At 47.9% G+C, this 19,624-nt stretch overlaps 1 protein-coding gene across 2 annotated transcripts in view; it reads left to right on the forward strand.

The window, feature by feature from the left end:
• MAP1A (microtubule associated protein 1A) overlaps positions 1-16,962 on the forward strand; it is a 62,502-nt gene extending 45,540 nt beyond the window's left edge. For both annotated transcript variants that reach the window (XM_086757215.1, XM_086757216.1), the window contains 3 exons: positions 1,147-9,997; positions 12,294-12,526; positions 13,456-16,962. In XM_086757215.1, coding sequence (XP_086613341.1) covers positions 1,147-9,997; positions 12,294-12,526; positions 13,456-13,611 — 9,240 coding nt within the window. In that variant the 3' untranslated portion in view covers positions 13,612-16,962. The remainder of the gene's footprint in view (positions 1-1,146; positions 9,998-12,293; positions 12,527-13,455) is intronic.
• The last annotated feature ends 2,662 nt before the right edge of the window (positions 16,963-19,624 follow it).

Raw genomic sequence — 19,624 nt, forward strand, 5'->3', positions numbered from 1 at the left:
GAGCATATGATAGAGCAATGCAGCCGGCATTGCCGTGGGGTCTGGAAAATCCTTACAGGACATCTCTGAACCTCTGCTCCAATGCTAATTATCTTAGCTAGGTGTACTGTAGCTTTCCTCAAAGGCTTTAGTTTCTCTTTTTATTAGCACTCATTGCCAGTACAGATATGCTGCTTCAGTATTTGATAAGTTCTACTTCCACGCATCATTATGTGCCAGATGTTCAGAATGTCTCCATCTGGTTGAATGTATAGTTGCTGCAGGAATTGCTGGGTGATATTTTGACAATTGATATAATTGTTGCTGTAACTACATCAGCAAATCTGCCCACCTTCATTTGTTTTACGCTGATTGTTCTCATTTATTTCTGGTACCGATTTACTTGGACACTAACTAGTCAATTAGGGGCTGTCTAAGCAAGAGAATACAGTGTAAAGAGGTGTCCTACTCTCATTCCAGATAGTTAAGAAGTCTGAGGTTTAATGCTGCTTTGCTCGGGATATGTTCAGCCTAGCTCTAAGGAGCTTTGGAAATTATATCTATCTTAGTTCTACTTATTAATCATGTAGCATGTCCCCAACCCCGTGTGTGTATCAGAGATGGAGTCATGACTTTCAAAATAGGTGCCAGGAAAGAAAATGAATCTGAATAAAAAAGAAAGTCCTATGGCATTAAAACTGCACAAAGTGCTATAGGATCGTTCACTAGCCAGTGAGTGAGGATAAGTTCAGACAATGATGCTTAGCATTGGAAAGGGTATCTTAGGGTTAGAATTCAGAAATTAAAAAGAAACTGCTACTTTTGAGCCCAAGCCAGGGACTGATATCCCAAGTTAAATAGAAAGAAGTAAGGAAAGAGGACAAGGTGGTTCCTGCTTTCCTTTTCTTTCCTGGTCTTGTCACCATGCACTCCCAACTGTCAGGAAGCATAACAGCCCGTCAATGTTAAGAATTTCAAAAAAGAGCGGAACATGGCCCTATGCGTCTATTTGCAACCCGCTTTTGGACCATTTAATCCATCACCAGTGTTTCCTGTCAGTAAAGGAAGTGCTCAGTGTTTGTGTGTTAGCTGGGCATTTTTTTTTTAAGTGCTGAATTGGTCTCAGAGCTCTGTTTGACCTTTATTTGTCTGTGCTTGTCTCATTAGGTCACCCAGATTCTTAGCAACACTGAATCAGATATCAAAGCTTCCCTTACTGTGTCGTGCTTGGGAGAAGGAGACTGGAGCAATCTTGGGCATCCTCGATTTCAGGAAATTATTGATCTGAAACTGAATCCTGATCCAGTTCTGCCAGAAATGGATGGGGTGTCTGAGTTTGCAGAATATGTCTCTGAGACAGTTGACGTGCCATCTCCATTTGATCTCCTGGAGCCGCCCACCTCAGGGGGCTTTTTGAAACTTTCTAAACCCTGCTGCTACATATTCCCTGGGGGAAGAGGTGATTCTGCTCTCTTTGCTGTCAATGGCTTTAACATCCTTGTGGACGGTGGGTCTGACAGGAAATCTTGCTTCTGGAAGCTGGTCAGGCACCTGGATAGGATTGACTCCATCCTGCTTACCCATATTGGTGCGGACAACCTGCCTGGCATCAATGGGCTGCTGCAGAGGAAAGTTGCTGAGCAAGAGGAGGAACAATCCCAGGGCTCTACCAACTACAGTGACTGGATGAAGAACCTAATTTCTCCTGAGCTAGGGGTGGTTTTTTTTAACGTTCCTGAAAAACTGAAGATGCCTGAATCGTCCATGAAAGTAAAGCGAAGCATTGAAGAAGCTTGTCTGACACTGCAGTATCTTAACAGACTGGGCATTAAACCAGAGCCTCTCTACAGGGTGGTGAGCAGTACCATTGAACCTATCACGCTTTTCCACAAAATGGGAGTGGGTAAGCTGGACATGTATATACTGAATCCTGTCAAGGACAGTAAAGAGATGCAGTTTCTAATGCAGAAATGGGCTGGTAATAGTAAAGCAAAGACTGGCATAATTCTCGCAAGTGGGAAAGAAGGTGAAATTTCTGTTCCCTATCTCACATCCATCACAGCCCTAGTGGTGTGGCTTCCAGCTAGCCCAACAGAGAAAATTGTCAGGGTTTTGTTTCCTGGAAATGCTCCTCAAAATAAGATATTGGAAGGTCTTGAGAAACTCAAACACCTGGATTTTCTGAGATATCCAGTGGCTACTCAGAAAGATATCACTTCTGGAATGCCTCCACCTGTGCTGAAGCAGACCAAAATTAAACAAAGAACTGACAGTAAAGAGAGTCTTAAATCCTCCCCCAAGCCATCTGTGACAAAACAAGCTAAGAAGGAAGAGGCAGTTGAGGAGGGGATTAAGGAGGTAAAACCAGAAGTCATAAAGGATGCTAAAATTGAGAAAAAGGTTAAAGAACACTCGGAGAAAATTCCTGAGAAACCTGTTAAACATGAAAAGATAAAGACAGAAACAAGTGATGCTCTTAAAGCTGAGAAAAGAAAATTGGCAAAAGACAAGGTTGGAAAAAAGCATCTCAAAGAGAAGGTATCCAAACTGGAGGAGAAGAAAGACAAAGAAAAGAAGGAGATTAAGAAGGAGAAAAAAGACTTAAAAAAAGATGATGGAAAGAAAGAGGAAAAAAAGGACTCAAAGAAAGAGGATAAAAAGAAAGAAACCAAACCAGAGGCCAAAAAAATTTCTAAACCAGACTTAAAGCCATTTACCCCAGAAGTAAGAAAAACATTATACAAGGCAAAAGTTCCAGGCAGACTCAAAACTGAGAAGATCAAAGTCAAACCTGAAAAGGAAGTACCTGCTGACCTGAAGACATCACCAATGGAGAAGGTGCCAGTACAGGTGGAGCCAGGAGAGACTTCTATAGCTGAAGAGAGGTTAGTCCTCTCTTCACCAGAAGATCTTACAAAGGACTTTGAGGAACTGAAGCACGAGGAGAAAGGGGACTTGCAGGTGACTCAAGAAACGACTGATGTTGATGTTAGTGATAAGATTATGAGACTACCTGAAACAGAAATAAAAGACTCTGCTGACGCAATTGCTCAGAATTGCCTTGAAGTGGACCTGATTTTGAAAACAAACATTCCTGATCAGGGAATAACTACTACTGATCTGGGAAAAGAATCACCAGCAGAAGAAAAGGCAGTCCATCAGCTAGAACTGAGCGCAGGTTATGCTGAAAAAATAGAGGATGAAAGAAGAACAATAGATGAAAATCATGACATGAGATACTGTGAGGGAAAAGCTGAGCAGGACAAGGAAGGTCAGCAGTTTCCAGACAAAGAACAGGTACCATCACAGATAGATCTCTTAGCAAAGGGTATTCAGTCATCAGTGTTCAAAGAAGAAGAAAAGGAGGAAGAAGAGAAAATCTGTTTGGACAGAAAACAGAGGGAAGCAGAAACAAAGACTTGTGAAAAGTATATTGAGGGGACAGAGGCACAGGAAGAGGGTGAGAAGGAAAAGAGAGAAGATGTGATAGAAAAGGCAGAACTGGAAGAAAAGGAAGAACAGCACATGAAGGCAGAGGAGAAGTTGGAAAAGAATAGAGACTTCTATGACCTGAATCAGGACAAGAGGGAGGACAAAATATTTACCACTACAGAAAAGGAAAAAGAGTTTAGTGACATGGGTGAGAAAAACAAGTTACTTGGAAAGGATGTAACAAAGGAAGAGTCATATCTGAGCAGTCTGCCAGTCCCACCAGGAGCAACAGCAGAACATGTTTCATATATCCAAGATGAAACTATACCGGGCTACTCAGAAACAGAGCAGACCATTTCTGATGAAGAAATACATGATGAACAGGAAGAGAGGATCCCACACTTGAAGTATGATGTCAATGCCTATGACATTTCTGTTCCTGACCATCCAGACTCTTTTGAAGCAATACATGGAATACAGGCCATGCCCACTGCTGATCTTGTAGCCAAGGGCTATGCTGGCCAGGAGTCTGAAATCCTGGCATATCCTGCAAACATTGTGGCAGCACCTCTAGCTGAGGAGGAACACATATCCTCTGCTACCTCGATCACAGAATGTGATAAGCTTTCATCTTTTGCCACTTCAGTAGCAGAAGATCAATCTGTTGCTTCTATAACGGCACCACAAACAGAAGAGACTGGGAAAAGCTCTTTACTTCTAGACACAGTAAACAGCATGCCCTCCTCTCGGACTGAAGCAACCCAAGGTCTCGACTATGTTCCCTCTGCTGGCACGATCTCTCCCACATCATCCCTGGAGGAAGACAAATGTTTTAAATCTCCACCCCCTGAAGATTTCCATGCATTAGCAGAAGGAGAGAGAAAACTGGAAGCTCAAAAAAAGGATCTTAATGAAGAGGCAGAAGATGAAGAGGAAGAAGAAGATGGGACTCCAAATATCGAAATGCCTGAGAAACTCAGAGGGCATTACGGTCCCCCCATGTTTGCTCATCAAGGGTGTCCTGATAATGTGTTAATCAGTGTTCCCATGGAAGTGATGCAAACTTCTGGCCTGCCATTATCCACTGAAGAAACACCATTTTCCCAGGTTGACTCTGCAGAGGCTGAAGAACGATGCATGAGTCCTGATGATAGTACAGTCAAAATGGCTTCTCCCACCCCATCTGGCCCCACTAGTGCAGGACACACACCTTTCCACCAGTCTCCAGTGGAGGAAAAACTAGAAACGGTAGATTCAGATATGTTTGTAAAACAAACAGATGCTGCTGCCAAGAAATTGGAGGGCCAAACTTCAGTTGTGGTGAAGGGAGCCAAGGGTGAACCTCTCAGAGAAGACGAGGAATCCGCAGCTAAACACAGTCATGAAAATGAAGTGCCTGGACCTGTACAGCACAAGCTGGACTTGGGCAGTGACATTCCAGTGTCTCCTGGGGAGGAGATGCAGGAAGAATTGGTGGGGAAGGAGGAGCTGCCCTGGCTGACCTACCACAAGCAGGACACAGTGGTGATAGGGGAGGAGGAGGAGCATTCTGTGCTGCCCCATCTCAGCACAGATGTGTTTCTGGAGCCAGGAACTAAAACTGTGACAGGAAGTTTAATGGGATTTTCAAAAGACGTGTCATTTGAGCCATTATCTACCACAGAAACATCTCTGGGAAATGTGGATCATCCACAGTTCACAAGCCAAAGCAAATCTGAAAGTGACAAATCTTCACAGCTTTCACCAGATGACACCAAATCACTTTCTTTTACAGAAGAAAGTATTGGTAAAGAAAAATCTTCAGATGCTTCTGTTAAGGGAGTGACTACTGAAGAAGGAAAACTGCTGTATTTCACAGGAGACACCTCAGAAGAAGAAAAATCTTCTCATGTTTCCATTAAAGACATTTCTCCAGAAGAGACTAAATCCATTTCTCTAACTGAGAGTCCCAGCAAGGAAATATATTCAGACCTTTTTGTTAAAGGAATTTCTCCAGAAGACATAAAATCTCCTAGTTTCACAGAAGAGACACCTGCAAAAGAAAAAACTATGTCTGACTTTACTGACAAATTCCCTTCAGAAGCTGTGAAATCCATGGATTTCACAGAGCAGAGTCCATCTATGTATGAAAAATCACTGAATATTTCTGCCAAAGAACTTACAAAAGAAGTGTCAAAAACTTTTCTGTGCCCAGAAAGTAGCTCAGTTAAAGACATGTCACCCAGAGATACTTCAACTGAAGAAATGTCTCCAGATGACAGCAGTTTATTTTCTACAGCAGAAAAGGACCCATTTAGGGGAAGAAGTGGAGGCTTGGACTCTCAGGAAGTATCTCCAGATGCAAAGGGTTTACACTTTACAGAATCTAGCCCAACTGAGGATAAAACATCTTCACACATTTCTACTGAAGGTGTAAAATCTTGCAGGTTCAAGGAAGCTCAAGAAGAAAAATCTCCAGAAATGGAAGACTTTTACATGAAAGATTTAAGTTATGAGAAGAAAGTGTGGTTTCCAGAAGAGGTGGAGGAGATCCCTGTTCAGGGAAAGCGCCAAAGATATGATAAAGAGAGAGAGAGCACATTCTTGGACGAGGTACCAGAATATGAAACAAAATCCCTTTCTAAAATGGGAGAAGAGGAGATCCTGTCTCCTGCAGTCCCTGGCAGTCACACCTGGAGAAGAGCAGAAAGTGAAGCATGGGGCTCAGCATATGGGTATCTTCAGGAGGGAAGAGAGACTGGAAGAGGAGGGCAGTTACCCAGTGAGGAAGATGAGGATCTCTGTCACACTGAAGACAAACCTGTGCTACTTCAAGCAGAAGCAGAATGTTTAAAGATGGAATCATGTGATTACAAAGAAGACACACAGAAGAGTGCCAAACCTACATCAGAAACAAAGAAAGTGGAAATGGTTCCTGCTGATATCGCTCCCCCAGAAAGAACACAAATGGAAAGTTCTCCTCTGTCTTCTCAATATGTCTCTGGTGAGGAAAATCAGGCCAAAACATTAACTGGAAACAAGGAAAGGCAAGAATTGTTGTTGACATCTAAACAAGATTACTCCTACTTAGATGATGAGGAGAAAGCTGTCCTAGATATCTATGCAAAGTCACTAGACCAAGCACTGATGGCACCTCTCCTGTCTGTAACTGCTGCCACTCTGGAAAAGGAGGTTGACACAACACCACAAACAGAAAGGCCTTACAAGTTAGATCAGTGCAAGCCGCCTTTACGAGAGGAAGTCCCATCAAAGGACACAGAGAAGAAAACAGACATCAGTGGTTTGTATCAGGAAGTAGACTGTAAATACAAGTCAGATAGAAGGCAAAAGGATGACTGCAAATCCACTGAGGGTCTTTATGACTCTACAGAAAGAAAAGAGCAGATGGCAGCAGCATCTGCTCTGTTGCAATTTACAAGACCAGCAGAATATGGATGTATAGCAGCATCCCCAGAAGAAAGTGCTGCAGTGTCAGGGCAGCGTACACACTCCCCTCTAGGACAAGGCCCTTGTCAAGAAAGCGGTGCTGCCATGGGCCATGCTGAGGCTGTGGGTTCTGCCAGCCAAGTCGTGTATCCTCCAGGGACCCATTCCAGGAGCTCCCCTGAGCCTTTTTCCTATGAGGAAGAGGTCTGCAGACCCAGAGGTGATGACAGTTCTACAAGACAAGAGCAAGAAGAAAGAGAACCAACTCCCTACCCTAATGAAAGAAGTTTCAAGTATGCTGACATCTATGAGAAGATAATTGTGTCTGGCGTTGGACCCTCCCCCTTCACACCCAAGGGTGCAGACAGCCCAGGTGACACTGACAAGGTGCCAGCAACAGCACTAATCTCTCAAAAATGTCAAAGCTATCATGTCTCTGCAAAGGAAGAAGAGTCCTGCCTTTATACCTCTGCTGAGAAGGAGTTGTCATCTCCAGCATCCCCTAAAGATAAAGCCGATTCAGCCTTTGATTACACAGACATCCATGGAAGATACTTGCCCTTGTCTGAGACAGATAAGCCTAGGCTATCTGAAGGACAGGGAGAACTGAAGGTGTCTTCTGCTTTGCCAGAAGAACTGGACTCTGAACTGCACCCATCATCCGCAAGCACAGCATTTGCCTCTCCCACAGACACGACTGACATCTTTTATCACGAAAAATCCGCAGCCTACAGTGATGCTGCTTGTCCAGATGGGAACATCATTTTGTCTAGCCAGGAGCAGATGTCTCTGAAATCTGGAAGCCCAGATCCCAAAGATGCATACTATGAGAAAGCAGGTCAAGGGGAAGAAAGCACGAATGACACAGAGTTAGAAAAAGGCGCTAAGGAGAAATCCGAGAAGGAGTCGAAATTGCGCAGCCCTGTTGAAGCTGCAGGCACAGTCTATGCACACATCTCAGCAATGGACAAGTTTCACGTGTCAGAACTGCTTCTGCAAAGCCAGCATCGGGAGTGCATCTCACCCAGTTCTACTGCCTCTTCCCCCTCTGACCCAGGGTGGAAAGAGGAGTATGGAAGTAGGAAAACTGCTCCAGCCACTGCGGTGGGGACATACGCTGCTGGGTACAGTGACCTGCCAGACGTAGGCCGAGATGAGCAGGCTTCAGAAATGTGCCATTTAAGACAAGATTCTTCACAAAAGAGAGAGGTTACAGAAGAATCCACACAGGAATCACATTTCTGTGTAACAGATTATCCAAGCGCAGGGGTGGTCGCAGAGGGCCAGGAGCAAGCCATGGACTTGAAGTCTGTTTCCAGCAAACAGAGAGAGGGCTACGAAAAGGGCCTAACAGCAGAGAGCAGAGTGGTGGGCAGCTCTTCTGGGTTTGAATGCTCCCTGCTAGGAAAGAGTGAAACATCCAGTATCTTCAGACATGAGCAAACCTCAGCAAGCCATTTAAGGGATATCTCTCTTCCTTTAAAGGTTCCTTGTGCTTTGCTCTCAGACCAGGGGAAGAAAGATGAGTATTTGGAGGTTTCTGAGAAAGTCAGGAGCCTTGACTCATCTTTTACTAAATTCTCACCACTGAGTCCATATGAAGAAGATAAGTTGTTCTCCAAGGCTGTGGAAAGAGAATCTGTGCTCCAACAGCAGCTGAAAGATGACTCTTCCAGCCTGTCAGAGGAACATTCCTCTGAAGCTACCACTCCTGTGATAACAACTACAGCAGAAAGTTTCTACTCCCATATGCTTTCCACGTACACGGGTGCAGGAGCAGAACCAGGTAGCAGGAGTCTTTGGGATGTGTCTCCACAGATTCCAGATAACGCTGTGAAAACACATACAGCTGAACCCAAAGAGTTTGTGTTTGCTGAAGACCATGGTTCTCCAAGTGGCATGGGTGACAGCATTTCGCCAAGCAAAAGGGAGTGCCAGAGCTCACAGCCCACACCATTCTCTGCAGAGAAACAACAGCAACCCTGTGTAAGCAGTCCAGAGCAGAAGACACCATTTGCAGAACAGCTGATGGCACTGACATCTCTCCCTGATATGTTGACATCATTTCCTCATCAGCAGCATGAAGATGAAACCACAGCCAATGGTCCAACAGAGGTGAGCACCAGTCTGCAAGCGTTCCAAAGTACATACCATGCAGCAGAAGCAAAAGATGAAAAACCATGTCCTGATTCTGACGGCAGCTTTTCTCCATGCACAGGCAAAGAGGACACAGAGAGGCAGAGCCGTCCTTCCTCTCTGATGTCCCCTGAACACAGTTTCCAGCCCTTTTTCCCAGATGTGCAGAGGGGTAGAAAAACAGAGGACCATGGAGATGCTTCCCATGAGATGGAGCCACATTTAGGAGGCAGTTTTGATTGTGGACAGAAATTTTCCTCCTGTGAATATAAGCACAGGAAGGGAGAGCTGTCTCCCTCATTTATCAACCCAAGCCCTCATGAGCTCTCTGAAGATAGTGACCTCTCACAGGAGGATGGTCATCCTTCAGTGCAAGGAAGACCACTGCACACTGGTAGTAGCCCCATGCAAAGTGCCACAGTGGAGGAGACCCCTCCAACATCAGTGAGCGATTCTGGAACCTCCCAGTCAGACTCGGATGTCCCGCCTGAGACAGAAGAATGTCCGTCCATCACAGCAGATGCCAACATGGACTCAGATGAAGATGCTGATTTCCTCCCAGTGGACAAAGCTGTTGGGAATGCTCATCATGCCAGTTCTAGGTCCAGCCATGATCCTCAGCCTGTTCCAATGGTAGATCCTCATCCTCATCCTCCTCACCCTGATGTCTGCATGGTAGACCCTGATGTATTGGTAAATGAGCAAAGCATGAGCAGAACTGATAAAATTTCCAAGAAAGACGTAAAAGAAAAGAACAAAGGTGTGAGGAAGCCTTTGAGCAAACCCAAATCTTCCTCGCCTGCCCAGAAATTAGATGTGAAAGGGAAACGATCACCCACTCCTGTGAAACAGCCATCGGAAAAATCTCCAAAATCTGTCACTGCCAAAAAAGAAAGAGATGGAGGAGAAAAGCCCAAACCACGTAGTGCACTGGTGCAGCCTCCTCACACAGAGGAGGAGTTATCCCGGAGTAGTCACAGCAACCCTAGCAGGGGCCTTGTTAATGGCATCAAAACAAATCCTGGTAAGAAATTCTTCCTTGAGCATGCATTTTCCCTTTAGGTCCAACACAGAGAAAAAGCTCTGGGTTAAGTGCAGCAGAACAGAGAATAGGACTTCCCAGTCAGGCATAAAAAGTTATAAGGAGCAATAAGGTAGAGAGGTTGTCACAAAAATAACTTTAGAAGATCAGAGCCTTGAGGAAAGCTCTCAATCTCCGCAGAGCTGAATGCAACCACTTCTGAAGGGAGACAGACCTGTGAGACCTAATTCAGAGCGTTATAGGCCAAGAGTCAGTTCCACCCAGGGACTACGTCTGTGGAGGGGCAGTAGGTATTTAGAGGTGGGTGCTGCCAAAGAAATGCTGGCAATTGAAGGACAAAATACGTGTGTTTTAAAAAGAGGTGGCAACCTCTCAGCCTGTGAGCAGGGTAAGTGCACTGCACTGGACTGAGAGAATGAGAATAAGAATAAGAATAAGAATAAGAATAAAGAATAAGAATAAGAATAAGAATATTCTGTCATAGAATAACAGGACACCACCGTGTCCAGATATGTCCTTTCCTCTGAAATGTTAAGCAGAGATGGGATGGGAAAGCTCCCACAGCTCAGTACTACACTGCATTGAACAGGCAGCCTGACTGTTGGAATCGAAGGTCTTCTCTTTTTCCTGAATAAAGGTGTGACAGAGGGACTTAGCCTCAAATGTCTGTACAGCCCATGGCCTCTTGCTAAGTGTTCACACAGAGACTGCTGTCCTGCCGGGTGATAACAGGATTAGGTGGTACAGCATCATCTGTGTCTGTGCTGGGACACCGTAGCACCAGGCCCTGTATGGACACAGAGGAAATACTCATCCTTCGCTCCAGACCGTGGCTGCTGTGCGTAAGCCAAGAGCCAGCGGTGGGTAGGGCCGGGGAGAGTGGAGAAAACAAACACACTGCTGTGCTGTGGACTCAGCGGATGCCCGTTGAAGACACTGTGGCGAAGAGCAGGTGTAGTAGGAGAAGCGGGGGAAGTTCTGCAGAGGTGCTATGGGGAGCTGCTCTTGAGTGAGAGCTGCTGAAGGGGAAAAGTGGAAAAGAGCCCCTGCATGTGCAAATACAGCTCAGGTGAGGCAAACTGGTGTCACTGACAGCAAGGGCAATGGACAGGCCAAGCAGTCGATGAAGGGAGTGCTCGGTGTAGCGGGGAGTGAGAGGACAGCAGCGGACAGAGCAGCGAGGTGGTCAGAGCGCTGGGCCAGGGAGGGCTCTGCAAAGGAGCGAGGGCTGAGCCCGCTGACAGTCAAGACCAGCTGACAAGCAGACAGGGTACAGTCAAGAGAGCCTGCACCAGGGATTGTCTGTACAGAACAGTCACGTCCCAGTGGCGCTGCATGGAAAGGACGGGCAAGATGCAGTGCCTGGATATGCGAGCCCAAAGGGAGGGCTGGGACAAAGATAGCGATGTAGAGGTTGTGCATGGAGCAATGCTGTGGGCTGCCCAGATCAAACGTGGGATGAGAACCAGGCATCCATAAGACTGGCTGAGACAGGTCGGGATTTTTTTTTTGTTTGCATAGCAGCTAGGCAGCACACTTGTCCATGGTAGCAGTTAGTGGCTTTTTGCTCACAGAGGAGACTACCCAGAAATAGGAAAAGGAGAGCAGAGGCCTCTCTGATTCCACAGAGAGCAGGAGGGAGAGAGGGGACAGTCCTTTCAAGGGTTGTGTGTGTATTGCTGAGTATTCCAACTCTTATTTGACCATCTCTCGTCTTGTAAATGTAAGCAGGAGCAAACAAAGAAGAGAGGTACAAAGGGTTGATAGGAAAGCACAACTGAGTCCTTAGACCAGCAGCAATTCACAGGCGTGGCAGAATGCCAGGCTAGAGCTACCAGAAAGACTACTGTAATCCCCTAGGATAGCATATAAATGCCATCTGAACAGCTTGCTTTAGCAAATGCAGGTTATTAAAAAAAAAAAAACCAACCCAAATTTGGGACTAAATACTGATTGGGATGACAAATCTGCAAAAGCTAGTAAGGGAGGTTTGTTTTTTTTTTTATTCCCTTCCCCAGGAAAAGCTTCTGAGCCTAAAGCCTTCCAGTCCCTCCCCGAAGAACAGCAGAAGTCCCTTTCCCTCCCAAGACCTGTGACAGCACTGGCTCAGAAATGCACCCAGATCACCCCTGAGCAGCAGAGCCTGAATGAATCTTAACTTTGTTACTGGAACTGCAGGGAAAATCCTTTCTGGAATTCAAGTCCTTCAGTGTTAATTTGAGTGTTTGTCCTTTCCAGAAAGGTTTTTTTATAGCCTCTGTTTTCTTTTTTTCCAAAGCTTCCAATAGTCCTAAGGGCAGTTTGGCTGTGCCCGTGGGTCCACCTGTCTATGTGGACTTGGCGTACATCCCAAACCACTGCAGTGGAAAGAACACAGATCCAGAGTTCTTCAAGCGGGTTCGAGCATCTTATTATGTTGTGAGTGGGAACGATGCAGCCAATGGAGAACCAAGCCGTGCAGTGTTGGATGCACTCTTGGAAGGGAAGTCCCAGTGGGGAGAGAACCTGCAGGTAGGTCATGGAAAAGCCAAGGAGTGTGTGTGGTGTGTGTCACAAATGCTGGTGAAAAGGTGTTTGTCACAAACGTACCCCGAGGGAGTACACTAAGAGGAAGCAAATGGTACTGGGCATGTCCTGCCCTGCAATCTTAGAAGAGTAACTGTTTGTACCCATGAGGAGGACACTCGCAAAATGGTGTGAGTGGAAGCAGATATGTCCTCCATTCCACATCCTTCTGAGGAGAGGAAGCATTTAGAGATCATACACTCCTCATCTGCTGCATGACGAGCCTATCCTCAAGCAAAACTAAGCGCCATCACAGGCTGAATTTTCATCACAGTGTCCCACACCCAGTGTCATTTGTTGCTAGCGTTGCTTGATGATGCTTCTGACAGCAGCTTTTTATTAGTGCTTTTAAACCAGAGTTTTCTTACACATAGCTCTTGCTTAGTCAGGTTTGCAGGACAGCCTGGCTGAGCACTCTTTCTCAGGACAGGTACAAGAAAATGTGTATGTTCTTTCAGATGAAGCAGCCTCAGATTTTGACGTTCCCCGAGTTGCACATTGGGTCAATAGGCACATAAAGTCTAAGATCAGGCCATTAACAGTGGCACTCTCAGCATTGTTCCTTTTCACACTGAGGGATCTTTCTGAGGCTGTTTCTAGAGCTCCACGGAGAGATGCTCTCCCCTCACTGCAGTCATTTTCATCATGGTGCCAGCTTGCAGCCCGCTCAGAGCACCATTGTACTGGCACTGCATAAAATAAAGCACCAGCTCTGGCCTAAAGAACCTGACATCTGAAAGACATGAAATGGAACAAGGAGTACCAAGGGTACAGTGTTCCAAAATTCAGGGGAAATTTTAGCTTCTGCTGCTATGGGCGCTGTTTGTCACTGCAGTTGTTCTCAGACAATCATTCCTGCTGCTTTCTTTTCCCAGGTGACATTGATCCCCACACATGATACTGAGGTGACACGAGAGTGGTACCAACAGACCCATGAGAAACAACAGGAGCTAAACATCATGGTACTGGCAAGCAGCAGCACTGTTGTGATGCAAGATGAATCTTTTCCAGCCTGTAAGATTGAATTCTAATCTCCCACACTTTGCGTTCATCCATTGACTCTCTAATCACCGACGCAACATCAGAGACACCATCTAATCACAGTCCAGTTCTTCTCTGGTTTAGTCCTCTACATGGTTCCCATTTGTCAGGCAATCGGGTATCCATCTAGCTCAGCACTAGATGCCATGAGAAAGAAGTGCAGGGCTCTGTAATATTCTGGACTGAGCTAAGAGTTTGTGCAAGAGCAGTTGCAGGCCAGGGGCATTTTTGTTTTCCCTGCTTTATTCTGCTGCCTGTACAGTTTCTGTAGACTATTTTGGCTGCCTTGCTGCTCTGAGAGCTTGTTCTGCTCTCTTCCTGGCTGCCTTGCCATTTAACTTGTAGCACCGTGAACCTCATCTTTCTGGTGAGGGCTGAAGTGCTGCTGCTGCATGTAGACCGTGCATGGGAGGCAGGGGGGCGGGGGGAGCCGGGGTGGGCAGGCAGAGAAGAAAACTGATTTGCAAAGAAAATGCACCTAGGAGATGAAGAAAGGTGAAACCCTCCAACCATAACGTGACAGTTGTAAGGTCGTTCTTCCTTCTCCCAACCTGAACATACCGGAGGTGTTCTGAGCAAGGGGACCTGAACTCCAGCTAGGCAGGACCACCGTTGCCAGCTCTGAAGGTTTCTGTCCCAGACACTTGGCTGTGGCATCCTGCAATACCTGCTCACGATGTTCAGGGAGCTGGGATGAAGGACACATTTGTCTGGGGACGGCAGCGGGAGGGGAGGGTTCAGCCTGTTGTTCTTTGCTAGAAAGAGCACATTCCTAACCTGGTAACTTGAGCTTTGCACACACAGTGGCCAGCTGACTCCTGCACATCAGCAGTGTGACAGTAGGAGGCACAGAGGGGCTGTTGCCTCAACAGTCGCACAAAGAGAGTATCCAAACGCACAACGACAGCCCCCGCTGCAGCAGAAGGGCTGAAACAACCCTGGCCACTGTTGGCCTAAGATGTAGGAGAAACCTCCCTGTCCTTGTAAACCAAAGGCTTTCCTGAGGATTGTGGGGAGGCAGCTGAGGAACCCGCACGCCACACCGAGGGAGGCTGGGGTCTGGCCGGCGTGGCTGATGTGCACCAGCCCTGTGAGCAGCAGCCGTGTCCTCGCTGCCCGTATGCTGGCGGGCCAGGCCTCTTAGCTGTGTTCAAGCTTTTTGTTGTCCCCTTAACTGTCCAGGATGCAGGGAACAGAACCTGTGGTGTGAGGAAAGAGAACCCCCTTCCAAAAACACTTGGGGAGAGTAGTTTAGTAAGCGTAGTTGCTCTTTGTTCCTCCACACCCGTGGCAGGGGCATGCAGGCTCTGGCTGCCCGCAGAGAGGAGGTGCTGTTGAACTGCTGTGCACATCTTGCAGCTCGCAGCCCGGTGCTAGCATACCTGTTGCGGGCGTCTGTCCTCGCTGTCTGGCCATCCTGGCAGAAGCGTAGTTGTACACTTTCAGTGCATCTTCGCTACTGGCCAGTCACCCAGCGCCTCCTTGGCGCGCAGACCCTTGGCAGCCCCTGCAGCCAGAGCAGCTCCAGGAGCGTTGGTGCACTGAGCCTGCAGCACCTCTGAGCCGTCGCCACATCCGCGAGCATTGCAAGGGGGTCTTATCACAAAGATGGCTTTTATCTTTCTGTACGACAAAGAGAGTGGCAGTAGGGTGTGCTCTGGGGAAGGAGAGATGAGCTAGAAAGCAATGCTGCAACTCGTCACCCATGGCGCTTGGCTCTGAGCCGAGGTCTGGCTCCATGATAAGCATCCTAGGGACCCTGTGTTGTGCTTGCCTGGGACACCTCAGTCTCAGTGCTAGTTTTCTGACAGCTGACATAAAGAAAATGCTGCTTAGAAACCTGCTCCTAGGACTAAAATGGAGTTTCTAGGGAAATGGTTTATTTTGCATTTAATTTATATATTTATTTTTTTATTTTAAGTTGCATTTTTTTGTGGATTTAATATTTTAATTTATACATGTTAACATGACACTATATGCCCTTAGTGTCAGTTCAGAGGTTTCTCAATACAAATACTTAGATGCTGCAGTTGAAACAACATAAAAAGACCATGGAGCACTTGCTGGCAGCAGAAGGGGGCTCTGCCAGGCTGTGTCGAAAGCCCAGCAGCTGCGGGACAAAGCCTGCAGCGAGCAGCGCCCCCAGGAGCAGCCAGCCCTTGTGACACAGTCCTTCTTAGGAGCATGTGAGCTTACGCATGGATTTAGGAAATCCCTGCCCTGTGCTGTATTCGTTTTCACCATGGCATCATGGTGCATCTGCCAGGAGAATAAACGCCATTGTCTGTAACCCAATGGAGTCGGCATCCATGAATGTTGGTTACCACAAGCGCTTGCGGGCAGTAACACACCTGCTCCTCTTCCCCCGACGCTGCTGGGGGGGTGGTTGCCTTCAGTGTTTCGGGAGGTCCTGGCCCCCCTGCCCATGGGACGGGCTGCCAGCCAGCACAGGTGCGGGATGCCAGACACGAGAGGAGCAAATGTGGCCCTCACGGACTGGCTCCCTGAGCGCAGCTAGGTGTAAAGCTAATGCACTAACTTTAGATAGACCCACACGTGAATGTTTTCTCAGTTTTAAACTTGAAGCAATTCTGACTGAGCAGCGGTAATAGCAAGGCTTTGCAAGGTGCCTGCATCCTCCAGGCAGGAGCACGGTCATTGGCACGTGTTCAGTAAAAACACCTGCCATGCACACGCTGTGCTCCTGCGCTCCGCAGCTATGCTGCTTGGACAGCTTTATCCTACACCAGTTCACTTCCCTGGCCTCAAGGCTCCACACATTATATATATTTTTTTTCAGTCTTTTGTGGCAGTCCGTTCTGCCTTCAGCTTCTCTCCCTCCTTCTCTGTCTTCCTCCTCTCGTCCTCCCTCCCCTCCCTGCTCCCGTCTTAAAAAGCTACGGGGAAAAAGACTTGTAAAAATGCCAGTTTGTAAAGAGTCTGACCCTGCTTTGCCTGCAGGAGCCAGCAGAACCCATCCAGAGCCAGAGGTAATACAACACTACGGAGAGAAACAGTTAAACTCTGCTTTTGCTTGTTTCTGCATGTGGGCAACAACGCGTAATCTTCCTGTATGTAATAGATACAAATACTATTTTAAATCTATAATTAAAAAAGTGAACGTCTTAACTGTATTGAAATGGCAACTTGTGCTCCTAGCTACGCTAAATGTTTTAAGAACAGAGCCCTGATTCTTTTCTTCAGCATCATGTTTCTGTTTGAGTTTAGTTCCCTGAGTTCTGTCCTTTTCCCATTTCCATGCGAAACACTCTGTAACTAACTGCTGTCAAGAGAGGAGCCCAACACATTAATAATAAAGCCACATTAATTGCGAACAAGAATACTTCAAAGTGTTTTAAACTGGTTTTTGAGTGAGTCCGTGCTGGGGGGGGGGCACGCAGACACTGCTGCCACAGCCTCCAGTGCCGGCAGGCTGCCTCCCGGCCGGGAAGTTCAGGGGAGCCCCGGCTTTGCCACCGACACAGCACCTTCACGTGCAGCTGCTAAAACTTCCCGTGGCCCCAGGGACAGGGCATGCACAGCAGTGGCACAGAGCCCACCGGAGATCCCCACCCTTCCCTCCTCGCCCCCAGCAGTCGCGATGCTCCAGCATGGAGCCCAGCCACAGCCCGTCCTGCCGCCGTAGCTGCTCCTCGCGGTTCCTCAGTCGTGCTCTCCGGTGCGGCCCTCTGCCTGTCCCTGCACTTCTTGGGAACGGCAGCTCTGACCAGCATTCCTTAAACTGGACAGGTCGCTGGTCCTGCGGGAGCCAGACCGCTGCCCCGCAGCCTGCTGCCAGCCAGCGCACCCGCTGGAGGGGCCAGCCAGCCCCGCGGGCACCGCACGCTGCCTGTCCCTACTGCAGCACCTCTGCAGAACCCCAAACAGACCTCTGAAGGGGAAGTTACTTAATTTCAGCTCTTTTAGCAAAAACAAGGACACCAGCCCTCTGCTCTGCCGATGCTGGATAGCAGTCAGGAGAGGCTGATGCCCAGTCGGCTCTGCTCCTGTCTGGGTGTCCTCAGGAGTAAACACAATGGCACAGTTGAATGCCAGGGAACAGGAAAGCGGATATTGGGCTATGACCCACAGAAGAGAGGCCATTGTGGCCACAGAGTGCACCACAGCTTGTGCAGCGTGTAATGGAGAGCTCAGGGCAGCTGCCAAAGTCGTTACTGACGGGAGGGACCACAGACCATTACCATAAACCAGGAGCTATTTTTACAGCTGCTTTCCATCTAGAGAAGTACAGGGATATGGCCATGCTCCTGCTAACTGAGCGGTTGTGGTGGTACATGCATTTCCTAAAGGTGTACAGCGCTGGGAGGACCTGTTCAGCGCCATCCTGCAGAGCAGAGCTCCCTGGCCAGCTGTGGGATGGACCGTGCAGGCTGTGGTGAACACACCTACTACAGGCTGTTCTGCAGGAGAAGGGAGGCAAAGTCACAGAATGGTTTGGGTGGGAAGAGACCTTCAAAGCCCATCCAGTCCAATCCCGCTGCAAGGAGCAGGGACATCTCCAACCAGATCAGGTTGCTCAGAGCCCCGTCCAACCTGGCCAGGTTACTACTGTATCAGAAAACACAAGTGGCAGCAAACAGGGAAGTGGTGTCAGTCACGTAACCATGTCCTGAGGAAGCAATGCTCCTCAGCAATGGGCAGGAGTACACTGAAACTAGGAAGCTTTCAAGCGCCCATGAGACCGGGATGGAAGCATCAGTGTTGATCCATGAGCAGGTGTCTGCAAGGAGGAACTGCACCAGCCCAGACCTCCAAAGCAGGCCTTGGCCTGTTTGGACAGGGCTTTGCCATCAACCACTGCCACTGCTAAGCCAAGAAAAACACGGTACAGACCCTGCGTAAGAGCAGGCGGTCAGTGCTCAGCCCTCACAACACGCTCTGCAGGTTTGTGAAAGACCGCAAACTTCTTGACAGAGGGAGCTATTAACCAGCTCTTTTAAAACAAAGGGCACTGTCCCTTCTTGGCCTACCTATCAAAGAAAGCAGACAGACTAGAACCCAGTTCTTCCACCACTGCAGGCAGCCCGGCTTTCTTCTTGGCTGCTTGTAGGACAATGCTTCCCTTTGAGCTCAGGACACCTCCTTCCGCAGCATAAGCACGACTGGCCGCAAGGAACCAGGCTGTCTCCCTGTTGCTCTGCCCTGCATCAGGAAGCCCTCTGATCCCACAAACTATCTGGAGAAGAAAACTTCACAGAATTACCAGTATGCAAAGTACCAATGCAGCCAGATAATTTCTGGCTAGAGGACTCCAGCATCCAAAAGATATAGTCAGAAGCGGAAATTAAACACTAATTAGAATTTGTAGACATATTGCTAATTTAGGGATATAGAGGTTCATATTTTTCATCACAACAAAGACCCTTCCAGCCTCTCTCCTGGTCCCAGTCTCTCACTGAGCTGCAGAGCCACTGCAGAGCCACTGCTGCAAGCTGCTTCCCAAGCCCGACGGGCACTGGCCAGAGAAGCTGTTCCCCCAGGTCGTTAGTGCCGGGCTGCCAGTGAAAGCTAGAGGGCTGCTTTACAGCAGGAGGCAGGCCCTCCTCCCAGACCCCAGCGTGAATCCAGACCAAAGCAGCCCTGTGGAAGAGTGGGACCAGGCTTCCTCCTAGCACCGAGCTGCACTCGAGGCAGCTGTACGACTGTGCATTTCAAGTGCAAGTAAGCATGACCTTTTTTAAATGCCCAAACTGGCAGCTAGGGATTACCAAGCATGAGGACACGCTACCCAGGACGTGTTTGGAACTGGTGAGAAGGTGTGGGCCAAGTGAAAGGAGCTGAACGCACTGCCCCAGCATCTTTGTTCTACCACAAACTGCCTTAGGACCTGGGAAGCCAGGATCTCTTCTGGTATGACCAGTTCGTCTATGAAGGGAAAAAAAAAAAAAAAAAAAAAAAAAAAAAAGAGGTGTCTGGCCTCCTTGAGCACCACGCCTCGTGCACTCACTTCACTTGTGACTTCAGCCACAGTTCCTCTTCCAG

The sequence above is a fragment of the Chlamydotis macqueenii genome, chromosome 12, assembly GCF_036417535.1.
Source record: "Chlamydotis macqueenii isolate bChlMac1 chromosome 12, bChlMac1.mat, whole genome shotgun sequence".
NCBI classification, from domain to species: Eukaryota; Metazoa; Chordata; class Aves; order Otidiformes; family Otididae; genus Chlamydotis; species Chlamydotis macqueenii.